Genomic DNA, 15,328 nt, shown 5'->3' with positions numbered 1-15,328 from the left:
TTGAAGGCATTATATATGCTCAGTATCCTAAAAAGAATGAATTTGTGTCGATGAAAAACAGAAGAATGGATCACCACTGGTTATAAGTTTAAATGAAGAAACTGCCTATAATTGTAAATTCAAATATTATAATTTTGCCGCGCAATGCTAAAATCGTTGCATGTCAGTGCCGAAGTTACCTCATGATTCGCCAAATCAAAAGATCATCCGATTGGATTTCGCCAATCACGGGAGTTCTTTCGTGAGTCGGCGTGGGTTCGGAAGAATTTTAAAAAGGGAACCCCGGTAGCTAGGGGAAGCGTCCTTTTTGTGAAACCGAACAGAGCTTGCTCGACAATAATTATGGAAAACAAAATGTAAAGAGTGACGGGTAGATAAGTGTACCAATAAAGAGTAATTTTGTAAACGTCCAACTAAACAATAACTAAATTTAAATTAAGTACTGCTCGAACTAAATATACGTAATCTATAAGGGATATTTTAACCAACTATTGAACTTTTTTATACGAGATAAAATAATAATTGTGCAGAAATATAAATAAAACTAAGACTATTCTATATCTTCTTAACCTAGACAGTATTTTTCTTCTCTTCAACTTACCTACCACTACAGTCCTGGATCTATACCAAACAAATAAGCCCACGAAGTAAAATTAAAATTATACAAATTGATTAACATTTCTTTTTGGCCGTGCAGTTTTTTTCTTGAGCTAGCTGATCGTAGTGCGTTCCAATTGGGTAGTGTTAGTAGGTACCTACCAGCGTTCATTACAATAAACAACTTCTTTTATAGTATATGAATGCCATGCTTGTTTTGGGGAAAAATTCTAATCGTGTATTTTTGTTTGAATTGCGACTTTTTGTGTTATGTGACCGCTCATTTAAAAATACCTATTCTCTGTTATAATGAGCAAATTCAGTCATTCCCATCTTCCTCGTAATAACCAAGTTCGACTGTAATTGTTTTTTTTTTGAGATAATATTTCATCATGCTGGAGTTAGAAGTTAGTACTTCCTATCATTAAAGACGTTGTTTAGGTACATGGGATTTCGCTAATATTTGGAATTTTGCATGGAAAATGGTCAAATTTGTGTTTGAAAGAATGCAAATTTTCGGTGATATGTGGTGCCACTGGTACCTACTAATAAAAATAAATGCTTTCAGTTGTATGAAGGGCGTTTAATGATTATTATTGATAATTCCATATTGTAAATTATTCAAAAATTACGGTTTCGCATCCATCAAATAAAATAATTCTATTCCCCAGCCTGCATCTTAACATAATTCACGATAATACTCATAAGTGTTAATTGATTCAGATGCCACTGAAGGTATTTCTAATACTTAATTATTCAGGCAATTCCTCTTCAAACAAGAATAGGTTTTGTATGGCAGGCATGGACGTCCCTTCGTCTTTGACGGTTTGCAAATTCTTGTCTCTCATGTTGTCAGTCTGACACCCAAATTCCAACTTGTTCATACTATAATGGGTTTGCGTTGAGTGTGTTTTACAGTTCACAATATTCGCCTAAAAAGATTTAATATTTATACATATTATTTGTAAATCAATCATTGCTAAAATTAGCAGTATTCATGCAACAGTGCAAGAGACTGCTTTTGTTTTGATCAATGCACATTTTTCTACTTGAACAATTGGCTGTCTTTTTGAATAGTAATTTTAATGTAATTCACATAATATGGCGGCCCTCTTGGTCCAGTGCGTAAAACGCTGGCCTTTCATCCGAGGTCTCTGGGTTCGACCCCAGTGAGGTCACAGTATATTTATGTGATTTTCTCAAATTCTGGGCATTTGTAATTGTTTCACTTCTATTACTAATGACACTACTGTCATTAGGGATTGCAATACCGGTATTCCAGTATTTTTCGATACCGAAATACCGGTTTTAAAAATCAGACAATACCGATATATTCGGTATTGAAAGTAGAGAGGTTTCACTATAAAATAATAATTATACACTATAATATATAATGGACTTGCGTAAGTAGGTATCTAATTTTTTGATGTTTTCTACGGAAGAAGTAACTTATACAATAATGGAGAAATATATTTTTTTTGAACAAAGCAGTGGGCAATATTGTGTTTGGTTTTACTTCTTACGGAATAAAAGTAAAGAAATTATTAAGTGCAATAAAATAATAAAACGTTACGTGGGATTACCAGTGGGGCACATATACATCTAAGAACACTACATAATATAAATTTATTGAAAGATCATTCGAAGAAGAAAGTGCCAATAGTTCAACTACTAGGTATGTATTTGTAAACATCAACATCTCTTTACCTATTTTTAAAGGTTTACATATTTAGATATTTTTGCTATAAAATATTAATTGTTTTAAAGACATCTTTATATCTAGGTATATTTATTGGTAGATATGTTTTTCCATATATTGGAATATACAATACCGGTATTCAATAGGAAATACCGGTATTGATATTTTCATTCGGTATTGCAATCCCTAACTGTCATTGCCTAATGGCCTGTTGTATACATATTTTTGTATAAGAAAACAATCGTTCTTACCAGTTGACATGCTTTCTTTTTATAATCCCAAATATTCCATATATAGTCCTTGTCTATGTTCGATGGAATCGGATGCAGTTCGGTTTGTGTTTCTTTTTCTTCAGTCTTAGCTATAAAAACAGTGGATTAATTTAATATGATAATTATATTAAACTGAAAAAATAAATCAACCCAGCAATTTTTTTAATTCGAAGATAAAATTAGTTCAGCAATAATTGGTAACATACGTAATAATATATCACCGCAATGATTTTATAAAAAGAAATGGAAAATAAAGTTATGAATAAGTTTTAAACTAAAATCGTCACTGCCCAATAGTTACAAAAAAACTGTTACGCATTTACCTGATATCAAATTGTAATTAAGAGTAATCATTCTTATTAGTTTAGCAAATAATATAAGTGAAGCTATCGGAGATATTTGAAAAATACCTCTTTACATATTATTATACTGCAACATTTACACTTTTTGGTCACAATCATTTTATCGTTAAAGATATTAATGGTCGACCACTAAGCATCCACTGGTTACAAGATAAAATTTTTACATAATATTACCTTGATACCAGATAAAGGTATCCCCCGGGATACTACCGCAGCCGACCGAAGCATAAGCAGACGATATCACCGTGACATTCATCATCAGGGGGGTCCAGCGCATTTACCTACACCCCCCCCCCTTTCGGAGGTAACAACCTTTACGTTATTTTCTATCGATTATTTGTTGTAGAATTGTTTTATCCAAAAATAATTACCTATATCGACTAGCCGTGTAACTAGAGATGTGATGTTACGTACGGCATAAACCTCTTCATATATTTGAAGAAAATTAATCATCTCAGGATTGTTTCTCACATATTCAAGCGTCTCTTTTACATACCTGAAATGTTTTGTTAATATGTATTGGTGTTGTGTAGATTATAAAAAAAAACTCATTTTGCTTTCACACGGTGCTATAAAACAAGAATACACCAACATCAAAAGATGAAGTATTACTCTCAATATTATTCGTATTCAATCTCAATAGAAAATATAGACCTATCAGGGGTGCATCCAAATTGTGAAGCGTGTTCGGGCGAGCAATATGCATAATAACCTCCGGCCCATTTGTATAATCCCATGCCAGGGTTTGCGGGAATGAGAGCACCAATGGAAATACACAGCGCACAGAAACCCAAGTACTAAAAGAAAAACCATATTTTACTTTAAAGGTATTCCATTTATTTCAGCGCATTTTTTGATGAAAATCAGCAACAGAAGAAATCAGATAGTTAAAATGCGTCAATGTTAGATGTGGAAAAAACTTGTGGAGATGGAGCAAAGATGTTGTAGAAAACCTCCTTCTATAGAAATGGAACTTAACAACCTTGAAATTTTTCCAAACAGGGCCCCGCTCGAACATAAAATCCCCATGACTTGCCAATGTTCTGCAAGACCGAATGAAGTTTTTCTGAAGTTACTCTTTCAGGTTGAATAATTTAATCTATTGAACACAACAAATTAGTCTTTTAATGCATGTAAAAACACCCGACACGGTGACATGGTATTGAAGTACGGCTGATATGTTAGCCATTTCACAATGGTATGCATCATGTGACCGTGTAACCACTAACCTTTGTTTTTTTAACAAAATTATTTTCTTCTTTTCCTGACTGAAATTTCAGTAGATATGGCAACAATGATCATAATATTCTGAGCCGGCCAATGGGAGAGAACGCCAAATTTTATTGGTGCAGAAACACCAACACTGCGTCCAAGTACGGAAAATATTTGGCTGACATGGGCCACACAACGCATTTGTTGGTGACTTCACAATAGTTATAAAATAAGAAAAGCTTCAACTATTTTTTATTCAAAATCTTTGAGATAGAACCTTTTTCTGAATACTGAGCTGATAAGATTACTAAGGCTATTGACTGCAAGGCTATAGAGATAGACTGCAAGTTCGCACTTTTTATTTACAAGGGCCGAACTGAGATAAAAACGTCTGGCGTTAGTTTTACAAGCAAAAAGAGTTTTTGCTGAAAATTAATCACCATTACAATTAAGATGATAACACATAAATAAGTAACAGAACAGCTCGGCATTGCATTATATTTATAATGTATTCAGTGTAAACACAATTCAACCATACTGAAACAAATCCAGGTCATAAATACAAATAGATCTTTATTGGTCGAAACTTTCGTTTTGGTAAACTCGCAAACCTTACCTGAAGCCTGATGTCTTCGAATGGTTTGTCATTTGGGTAAATAACAAGGCACCTATTATGATTTGGCTCTATTTTGAAATTTTTAGTTTGGCGCATTCTCTGAGCATCGGAAACGACCTGCCGGCCATGGAGTAGAGCGTCGACCACGGAGTGAGGAGCGGCCATTTGCTCGTGTGATGTATCCAGATTCCACATGATACTGTTTACGGTAGAAATAAGAAACATATCGTTTTGCATTTGACGCCATAACAGCCATAGTTCAATGAAGTGCGGCTGCAAAATGTAATTCACTTATTATGGAAAGCACTTTTTGTATCAAAATACTTAGTGGCAATCCCAAATTGTTTTTAGTGTGGTTGAATTGGTAGGCATAGAAAAACTAATATTTTATACTTAGGCGCATTGAAAAATGGTGGCCTGTTCTGACTTGTACATATCGTTATGACACACAGTTTGCAATTGTTACCAGTGAGTAAGTAACTAAAGCGAGGGCGTCAATAGCAAGCCACCATTTGCATATGTTTTCAAACAATGCATATAGTGCTGCTAATTCAAAATATTAATATTATGGTAAAAAAATACATCACACTAAAAACATTCAGAAAACGCTGTCAAGTGTTGTTATATAAGGAATTCAATAGGTTCTGTATTTATAAACCACACTTTCTAGGTACCGATTTAATTATTTTTTTAGTACTTGAGATATTTCAATTCATTATACTTAAGTGGATATGTATAAGGGGGCCCAGAATAAAATGCAGTCTAAAAATATATTCTAAAACATTGCTTCGTGGAAAGTTACCTTTCTTACCGAAAACATAAAGAGTTATAATATGTACTTATATATAAATATTGCTTCTATGTGCTCCTCTTCCCATGGGCACTTTTAACTTAGTCGTCTAAATTCAGTCAAAGCACACTTGAGAGCATGGTGACCTAAAGACATTCTGAGTCACAAAAAATGGTGATGGTTCACACCAAACATAGAATCTCTTAATACACCCGATTAAGACCTGGTGTAGATTGGTGGAACCATAAACTTTGTCGAAAATTTGTCAGATATTCCCCTTCAATTCCTGTGTGGTCTCTGGTGTTTCAATCTTGGGTATTCATTGCTCCAGTACTGTCAATTTTGTATATTGAAAAAGCCATTGATTTGAAAATGCGCTTCGTCTGAGAAAACAAAGTTGTTCAACCCTGAGAACTGATCATCGATAAAATACAACGATGTCTCAATATATGGTCTGTTTAAAACGTGAACATGATAATTGTAAAATTGAAGCTTTGAAGCCAGGGATAACATTCCCTGCAATGTTGATGGTGGTAATGCCGATGAATATTTGCAAGTTGACAATCTCGGATCACAGTGTACGGACTCATTTATTCATTTGATAAAGTCTGTGGGCGACCTTGAGGTTGAGCCGAGCTTTCAATGTCGATCCAGTCTCTTTGAATCTATTAATCCACTGTTTAATTAAATTGACCCTCGGACATGACTATTCAATACTGCACAAATTATGTAATGGCATTTAATATGAAAATGATCGATGAACAGCAATGTATCATTGATTTCATAAAAAGTGTGCCTGCAAAATATGTTCTTGAGGAATAAGGTAAACAAAACCATGCAGCTATAGAAAAAGGGGGAAGATTGGGTTAACCTCAGATTCAGTTTCTGTTTCTAATATATAGTAGCACACTTACGAACACTTGGTCAGCGGGAACGGCTGTTCTGTATCTCACTAAAGAGTGTAAGTCATAAAGCCGCCCCGAGAAGTTGAGAATGACTCCTTTGTTATCGACGCGTATCTTATCCAGGCAGCTGATCAATTTTCTTACAAACACTTCATATTGCCTGTACATCGATAGAATCTTACAAACGTGTTTGTAATCGTTTATATCGACATTCCTATCTTCAGGTATAGCAATATTTATTGATCCATTGTCAGGTGAGATCGATATGTACATATCGATTGACGTAGTTAAAAGGTTTACTCTCTCCATTATCCGAATTAAGCAGTGAGATAAAGCTAAGCCGGTTGCTTCCACAGCTTCTGTTAGGTTTGCCGTCACTGAAATGTTATAATAATAACATTGTGTTAACTAAAGGATCGGGAACTCCTGAACATTGTTGCCCCCTGAGGAATTTTGGTGTGTGAAATTCGTTGGAGATATTAATATAAGCAAATCGAACCTAAACTATATGTAAAAAACAGTCATAAGAAAATAATGTTTACTATGTTAGGGTTAAATTGATTTTAATATTTTTATTGAAGTTTCGGTATAGGTACACCATTATTTTCAAAATGTAAAACATTTTCATTGAAATATTTATGTAACCTCAGAAGTATACAGGTTTTTCAATAGTAGGTACCTAACCTACATTTATGAGCTTTTAAGAGTTAGGTTAGGTTAGATTTATTTACATATCATTATTATTTTAAAATATCTAGAATTAAGTGAATAGACATTTTGGAATACAAGTCTAGTTAAAATAAAAAAAGTTTATAAACTCAACATTCAGAAGTGTCAAGGATTGAATACTTTTCTGAATACATAATACATGCTTGCCTTTCACTATAATATTGAAAAAAATCATTGAGAATGACAAGATTTACTGATACGTAGTAATAAAAAATGTTATGGTTGGAAGTAGGCATTTCATTATAGATTACAGGTCAATTATTCATAATACAGATTTACTGGAGTCATGTGACTGTTCTACATATAGACTTACATTCTGGAATACTTTCACCACCTTTGCCACAGTCCTTGTTGAATATTCTTATACCGGAAATAATACTCAGCAATTCCTGGAGTTGCCTTTCCTTTTCCAGATTTCGCTGATCAATAAATGTTTTCAGGTCTTCCATTGTAAAAACGCTGTGTAGTGCACCTGTGCCCTCTCGTAACACCTAAACAGGACAATCTTTAATTTGCCTGTACCTATCTTGCAATAACAAATATGTATCACATTCAGCATATTCCCATACTGTTACACAAAATTAAGCACCTGAACGCACACAATAATGCCATAGTATTAAATAATAGGCATACAAATTTTATGTTAACAGTACCTACACTGACTGAGAAAAATTTCAAACACAGCTGACTGTCATGGAACTCAGGTGTAGTAATAAATTTGATTTGGTTTGTGTCCATTGACACTTTTATACCTGTATATTTCCTGGGTTTCCCAGACCAGACTTCAATACCAAGTAGATAGATATTTTCCGTAATAATTTTTCATGTTCATCTTGAGAGTTCGGTCTCGCTTGTACGATTTCTTTCAAGAGTGGCTCTGTTCGTTGATCGATGTTTTTCTGATTTTTTTCAATAAGATTTTCCGGACTGTCATAACAGTCCTCGAAATGATTTTGCATTTTCATTGCTAAAATCGAAGGACTCCTGTCATCTGGAAAATTGTGTCTAATGTAATTTTTAATGAAGATTAACGATAATCATAGTGATTCGGACAAACCTCAAGGTGAACTGACATTATTTAAAAAGAATGTATGTTTTTCAAATGGTGGTAACATATTAAAAAGATTTTGCTAAAAAAATACTTACCTGATAGCGAGTCAACGCAAATTTTAATGAAAGCTTCAACATCTTCTTTTTTCGCGTTCTTTGAAATATATTTACCATAATTAGGATTGAGTGACACATATTTCATATAGTATTTTATAAAACCATCATCGATGGATATTTGTTTTGAATTAAGTATCTTTTTTATATCTAGGGTGAGAGTATTTACAAGATTTTCATTTAGTAAAGCCATAACACTGCTGCAGAGAACAAAATTGATTTATTAACTTTAATAATGTGCCGTAATTAAATCCATATAATTGACTATGTTGCTAATATAAATGATTTATTTGGTTGAGCGTTGCCATAGTGATTACTGATTGACTTGTCATTTTGTTTGTTGTCAAGATGGTAACATAAAAATATATATGGTTAGTATAAATATGTAACTATTAGGTGGTCTTCAATCTCTTTGTTAGGTACCTATATATTATAATAAGTATATTTAACAAAAATATTAATTATATTACAAAAAATGTTTGCTTTTTAACAATAAAACAATGCCTTTTCTGAGTATCCGCATCTTTTAAACTGTATTATTTCGTTTAAATTTCTCTTAAATAAAAAAATAATTTCTATACAAAGGAGCGATACTCATGGCAACACTATCAACTGAGGAGATTCGTGAAACAACGGGAGTGTGTGTATGTGCGAGTCCAGCGAGCCGCCTATCACTATTTGCCATGAGATCGGTGAAGACATGAAAATAGTTCAACGAAATGCCAATTTGTTGAAAGAAAAACACAATTATTTGGAAAAAAAAGCAAACTGGAACCCTCGGTTCCAAATCTTCAAAACACCAAACTGCAATGCCTTAAAATATTAGCATAATTAATTAGTAATATAACTTCTTTTTTACATTTTGTAATAGTTTGTGACTTGTTGTGAAAAAAATATTAATGAATGTTTCACAAAACTTTTTTACTAGTGTTTGATCACCTAGAAAATGGGGTGTTTATTTGCTGCACCTAGTAAATATATCTTGAAAATATACATAGGTACTCTGAGTTTTGATATCAAAATAAAACATTCACAATATAGACAGACAACTTACTATAACTTGAGGTGTTTGGTGCTAGCAATATAAGTATTGCAAGCTATCTCCTAACTGTGGCACTTTATTATAGTTGTCAGTCTCTAGTATAACTACAACTAGGTATGTATATCCATTTGAGAACGGCGGTTCCGATTTTTGATTTGATGGAACCGGACCCCATTCAATTTTTCCACTTTAATCAGACATTTAAAGGTATTGGAGGTTCTAAAAATCTAACAGCTTTAATAATGAAAATAAAATAAGATGTTTCTGTTATTTTTTTTATTCAATATTTTCATACATTCATGTTTTATTAATATCTTGACACAAAATTACTTATTATCTAACTTACATGCTATAATTTATTTAAAAAAAACTTAATAAAATTTTGAAAATTTCATATCTCGACACAATGGCTTTCGAAAGCCATAACAATAGATTGTAGTAGTCTATGTCTATGTGTTGATCAAAATACCATAATAATAATCTCATTTTAGAACTCGGCATCGCAAACAATTTAGAAACTTTTCTATTAATCCCAGAAAACATAATGTGCTGAGTTTTTATAAATTTGTCCAATATAAATACACTTCAACATATACCTATGAACAGGAATAGGATTTATCTTAATGAAATAATAATAATTCATTTCGTTAGAAATTAAAATCTATGGCAGGTATACATACACTAATGATATAATTATTGATGAATTCTAAATAATAATTATTATGAGTAGGAAGAGGCATCTAACACCTCTCAGAATACAAGCAAAAACATTACGCAACTTGTGCAACAATATCCTTTAAGAGGATTGTAGCGAATACACAATCATTCACAGATTTGTGTGGTCGGTGAGTTGCCATAGTGTCATGTAATCTGTAAAGAGCAGCAGTTTTTAGATTTATATCCATAATCTGTAGAAACATATTTTTGAGCAACCGTAACCTAAACCACACAAACACTGCATTCTAGAATGTTCATCTGTGTTGCGAACTGTTTGTTCCTGAGAGTACTTTCTATATGAAAAAAAAAATGATAAGGTGAATCTAGTATTCAAAATTTAGTAAAAATCTAGTAAAAAAAAGTTTTGCAAAATTTCAAAACAGTCGGTAGGTATGTATGTACTAATAATATAAAAAAAGAAAGTAAGAAAATAGGTGAGTAATTTGATATCCATCAGGAATAATAAACAGCTCTGGAATACTTTTATTGATGATACTGGAACATTCATGTCAATAGTAAATTTTTTGTTGTCAGTTCAACTTAAGTTTTATGGTAAAAAAAACTATCTGTCATATTAGCTTTATGATGTCAATGTCGAAACTAACATAATGAAAAAAAATATAAGCATTTATTTTGCACCTTTTTGATATAAAGATTGATTAATAATCTTATTTTATTGACATTGAATAGTTCGAAAACATAATGTATCTTGAGTATTTAAATGTGTTATAAACTTATAAAAACAGTGACATTATGGTCACAGAAAACCTATCACATAACAAATGTGTAATTTTAGAGTAACTTATGAAGGAATAAGTCAAAATTCGACTAGTCATTTTGAAAACATTGTTTCCTGGCATAAATAGACAGTTACAGACATGTAGTACACACAACACAGATTGTGAGTGATATTGAAGTACAGAGTATGTATGTACATTTTAAATGTCAGTTTCACACTATGACAGACATTGTTGACGTTTTAATCGAATGAATAAACATGAAAATAATGTTTCTATTCCTAATTTGGTCGATTTGAGTATGATAAATAATGAAGACTTTTTGAGAATCGATTCATTTGAGTTTTCAATTAATGATTGAAAGTCTACCATAAACAATATCATGAGTACTGGATATTATTTAAAGTTCTGATGTATGTACCTGTTAGTACATACATCACTAGTTAGAATTGAATTAAACTAATTATTGATGTAATAAACGGTAAAAAAGTAGTGTATAATTACCAAATATTCAGTAAATTTACAAAACCAATAATTGTTAAAAAAAATATGACATATATACCTAAAGTCAGAGCTGCGTGTGAAAATGTGTTTGAAGATATCACTTACAAAAATAGAAAAAATCAATCTTAGAGATAATCGTGTGGTGATCTCCTTATGAATGCCAAAATAAAACACTCACTGCTAACACCATGTATACACTTTGGATGACTATTTATGAATTGCCGTGGCTGAACAACTTTACTCGTACAACAGAAACGGGCGTACAAACTTATTGTAAATTCAGGCGACCGGATAAGTTGAAATTGCATCCGAAGTACTACACACAACACACAGTTAAACACATTGCGCGGGTCAACGGAATAATACCAAAGTACAATTTACAAAAATATATTGTCTCTCTATTCGTGGAAGTGGGTCTTGAGATATTTCATCATACCAAAGGTGCGGAAGCGCTTTACTCCGAGGACTTTATACAGGTCATCGTCGCAGATGGCGAACTGTTTGTTGTTGGGGTCGTACAGATTCCTCTCTTTGATGAGTGCCCACATCTGTTTGACGACTTCGTGGCGGGCCATGGACTCTTTTCCCATCAGGGTCGCCAGTTGAGGAGACAGCTTGTAGGCTCGGGTATAGCCGCCTCCTTTACCTCGTCCACCCTGCGACGCATATAAAAATGTATATGATGATTTCATAATTATCATTAATACCGTTTTCGCTTCTAAATGGAGCATATGGGCCTCCACAGATTGAATGGTCTATTAACATTTCTTTTAGGAGGAATAGTTGTTGGCCATTTACCCACTCATTTTTGATTCTTGCTCTGGATCAAATACATTGAAAAAACAACATGACTTTAACCATGTATTATCAATAATAAAATTTTCATTAATATTATTAAAATTAACAGAGGCACATTTTACAAAGTGTGCGCTGTGACTGACTTACAGGGATTACACTCATAGTTTTGAGCATAGAAATCCTCACAGGCCCAGTTACTTACAAAGAAACCAATTCAAATTCTTTCCCAAACAATGTGGAAAAGTTAATGAGGATGGTTTTATTGCAATCATAAGGTAGGTATGTTCTGACTAGGGCGCTGGAAAAAATATTGATGCATGCATGAAATGAATAAGTTTGGGAATCCTCAGAGTGTAGGCAAAATGTATCTAATACTTACAGCAGCTGGAGCCTTTTTAGGTTTTTCCGTCTTTCCCCAGTCGCTGTCAGAGTCAGATTCTGAGCCGCCTTTTCCCTTCTTCTTGGGCGGAGCCTTCTTCTTGGGAACGGGTTTCTTCACATTGTACTCTCCGTCGTCATCGCTCTCTCCTGAACCTTCTTCTGATTCGCTTTCGTCTTCACTGTTAGACGTTTTGCTTTTCTTTGACTTCTTGACTGATGCCGGTGCCGGTCTCTTAACGGGTTTCTTTTTTGGCTTCTTGGCGTCTTCATCCTCTTCCTGCAAAAGCAGATACAATATACATAAGCAATCTGATGATCTATAAAAAACGTTTGATAGTGCTGTGTCAATTTCACGAATTGCAGATAAAATGAATTCTCAAGATTTGTAAGAATGTTAAGGCGTTACAATACTGATTCATCAACTTGATATTGTATATTTCAGTATAGTTTTTTGCGTATCGGTTTGTAATCCAATAGAGAAAACGTTCAACATATTATTTTTTAGTGATTTTACTTTGCATGTGTGTTGATTGGGGTTTATCATATAGGTATATATACCCAAAAACAATAAAATTGCAACATTGCATTTGAAAATTTAGGTAACAAAAAACATCTCAAACTCGATATAGGTATCTGTATGCATACTGCCAACATACCAGGAAACAAATTAGTAATTTTTCACACATTAAACATCTGGCACATAGTGAGAAGATTTAAAGTACATTTATTTTCTATGAAATGTGTTTTGTCTTGTATGTTTGTTGATAGAGATAAAATAGGTCTCACATATTTTCTTGACAAGATAATTTTGAACCGCACTGCAAGTTTTTCTATGAAAAAGGCTCGTTTATTTCAACACCAAACAATTAAAAATGTGATTTAAAAAATCAAAAAGGAATATTGACTCAAGTGTCTTTGGCTTAATATTGGAATTGTTTATGATTTATTTTATGAAAGAGTATTGGTCTGACCTCGTCTGAACCTTCTTCATCAGACGGATCAGCCTCAGAACCGTCCTCGTCCTTTGAATTGACATAGTTCATAACAAGGTCGTCGATCTCCTTCTTCCGGTTGATCAGACTGCAATCCAATTTTACCTCCAACTGCTGACGCACTTTCTTAGCTGATGTCGTTGACAAGTTAGCACCTTTAAGGATTGCTAAAATTCAAAAAAGTAACAATTAAAAACAGGGAAAACATAAAGTTTCCAACACATGCACTTTGGGATGGGTGCAGCCCCCTTTTAACAAACTATTCCATTTTACACAAGTATTTAAAAACACAATTAATAAACTGCCATTGATAAAGAAGCCGACAGTTTATCTTTGATTAATTAATCTCACCATTAGTATGTGGACATTATTATTATCATAGGCTGGCTTATTATTTCACTGACAACATTTTACAAAGTTTAGTTTATAACAATTATTTGTGGTCTATTTATTAATGTTATTGCCTCTATCATCATCATCGTTGCCACGAAACATTCAATTCAAAAGTTAACACTATTTTTGTCACTTCATTTACTTGTAAAGTGGACGCAGATGATAAAATTCAAATTTACCGCCAGACGATCGATCCGCCAACTAAAAACAATTTTTAGACAATTTCGTGACAGAATAACACACAAAGAAATGCCGGAGTAATATTAGAATAACACACGATCCACTATTTATCAAACTGTAAACGAAAAAACATTTGAATAGCATTAAAAATGATATCCAAATAACTGAAATAACATCCTAATATGCAGACTGATTTAGGACGAAGCCGGACAAAAGGCCTCAGAAAAATATACGATTACGAGTATATCTCTTTATTTAAACGTTATTCGAGGTCGTTTAGTATCCAGAAATCAGCGCAACATTTTTCTAATTAATATTGCCTAATGGCTCATTGAAAATCATGAAGTAAATGCAGAGATATTCGCATATTAAACCAAACGTCATTTGTATGGAGAATCACTTTATAACGTATAGCCATTGTTTGAGGGCAAACACAAACGCCGAAAATGCAAGAGTAAACTATGCTATTTTTGCTAGTAAACACGTGCAGATCACTATGAGAAAATCGTCAGAAATATTATTTGTATGTTAGTTTTCCTAAATTCAATAATGAAATATCACAGATCAGAGTAAAAAATATATTTACCGCTAATTTCTTTGCGAAGTTCGTCCTTACTAATATCGGCCATTTTCTTGCAGAATTTTGAATAGTGCTGCCAGCCGAAGTCCTAAAAGCAATTTTTATTTTATTTTGGATTTTTGGTCAAATATTTCAAGTTTACAACAAAAATAATAAAACAACGTAAAGAATAATTTTGATGCGTCAAAAATATTATTATTTTAGATAAAAAATATTGTGGAACACTTGTAACCAAAGAAATTGTACTATAAATAAAAAGTTTCGTCATTACCGTTAGATATGACATTTGAAATTATTTTGGAAGCGCATAAAGGCTTGGTAAATTCCATAATAAATTATTAAGTATTCCTGTGTGTCTATTCTATACGCAAGGCGGCTATCGATGGCAGTCTATCATATTTATGTATTGAGGCGTCCGAACCTAATAAGTTCATGTTTGAAATGTCTCAAACATGAGCCTCCACGGTATAAAGGTTTGTATTGATATTTTTTTGTTTTTACGTACCTACCTAAGCAAATCCAGCAAGAAATGGTTGCTCATTCAGTTGCCATTATGATTTTTTATATACTTACGCAACGGCGGTCAGTTTTAAAACCCATTGTGATTACTACTCGAGTGGCAAATACATGTCATACCTAGGTAGTAGTAGTGCGAAGT

General features: G+C 33.0%; 2 protein-coding genes across 2 annotated transcripts; both read right to left on the bottom strand.

Annotated features, from left to right (window-relative positions):
• Positions 1 to 1,349: 1,349 nt before the first annotated feature.
• LOC147067149 (cilia- and flagella-associated protein 206) lies at positions 1,350 to 8,153 on the bottom strand. The gene is made up of 8 exons (XM_085954850.1): positions 7,935 to 8,153; positions 7,496 to 7,673; positions 6,463 to 6,830; positions 4,759 to 5,031; positions 3,585 to 3,727; positions 3,302 to 3,426; positions 2,548 to 2,657; positions 1,350 to 1,529 (listed from the first exon to the last, which is right to left on the bottom strand). The coding sequence occupies exons 1-8, from the start codon at positions 8,145 to 8,147 to the stop codon at positions 1,350 to 1,352; spliced, it is 1,590 nt and encodes a 529-aa protein (XP_085810976.1). The 5' UTR covers positions 8,148 to 8,153.
• Positions 8,154 to 9,649: 1,496 nt separating this feature from the next.
• Positions 9,650 to 14,739, bottom strand: Non2 (upstream activation factor subunit spp27 homolog Non2). The gene is made up of 4 exons (XM_085953907.1): positions 14,677 to 14,739; positions 13,497 to 13,684; positions 12,524 to 12,802; positions 9,650 to 12,002 (listed from the first exon to the last, which is right to left on the bottom strand). Exons 1-4 carry the CDS (start codon positions 14,717 to 14,719, stop codon positions 11,745 to 11,747), a joined length of 768 nt encoding a protein of 255 aa, XP_085810033.1. The 5' UTR covers positions 14,720 to 14,739; the 3' UTR covers positions 9,650 to 11,744.
• Positions 14,740 to 15,328: the final 589 nt, after the last annotated feature.

The sequence above is a fragment of the Rhyacophila brunnea genome, unplaced genomic scaffold (assembly GCF_057557595.1).
Source record: "Rhyacophila brunnea isolate RB1 unplaced genomic scaffold, BYU_Rbru_1.0 scaffold_4, whole genome shotgun sequence".
NCBI lineage: Eukaryota > Metazoa > Arthropoda > Insecta > Trichoptera > Rhyacophilidae > Rhyacophila > Rhyacophila brunnea.
This window is presented reverse-complemented; position numbering and strand designations above follow the sequence as displayed.

Coding starts and splice junctions, on each gene's coding strand:
- LOC147067149 (XM_085954850.1), bottom strand. CDS start 8,147: ATGAAAATGCAAAATCATTTCGAGGACTGTTATGACAGTCCGGAAAAT. Junction 2,658..3,301: donor TACACGGCTAGTCGATATAG/GTAATTATTTTT, acceptor CTGTTTTTATAG/CTAAGACTGAAGAAAAAGAA. Junction 1,530..2,547: donor AAAAGAAAGCATGTCAACTG/GTAAGAACGATT, acceptor AAATCTTTTTAG/GCGAATATTGTGAACTGTAA.
- Non2 (XM_085953907.1), bottom strand. CDS start 14,719: ATGGCCGATATTAGTAAGGACGAACTTCGCAAAGAAATTAGCG. Junction 12,803..13,496: donor ATGAAGAAGGTTCAGACGAG/GTCAGACCAATA, acceptor CTGCTTTTGCAG/GAAGAGGATGAAGACGCCAA. Junction 12,003..12,523: donor CTAAAAAGGCTCCAGCTGCT/GTAAGTATTAGA, acceptor TATGCGTCGCAG/GGTGGACGAGGTAAAGGAGG.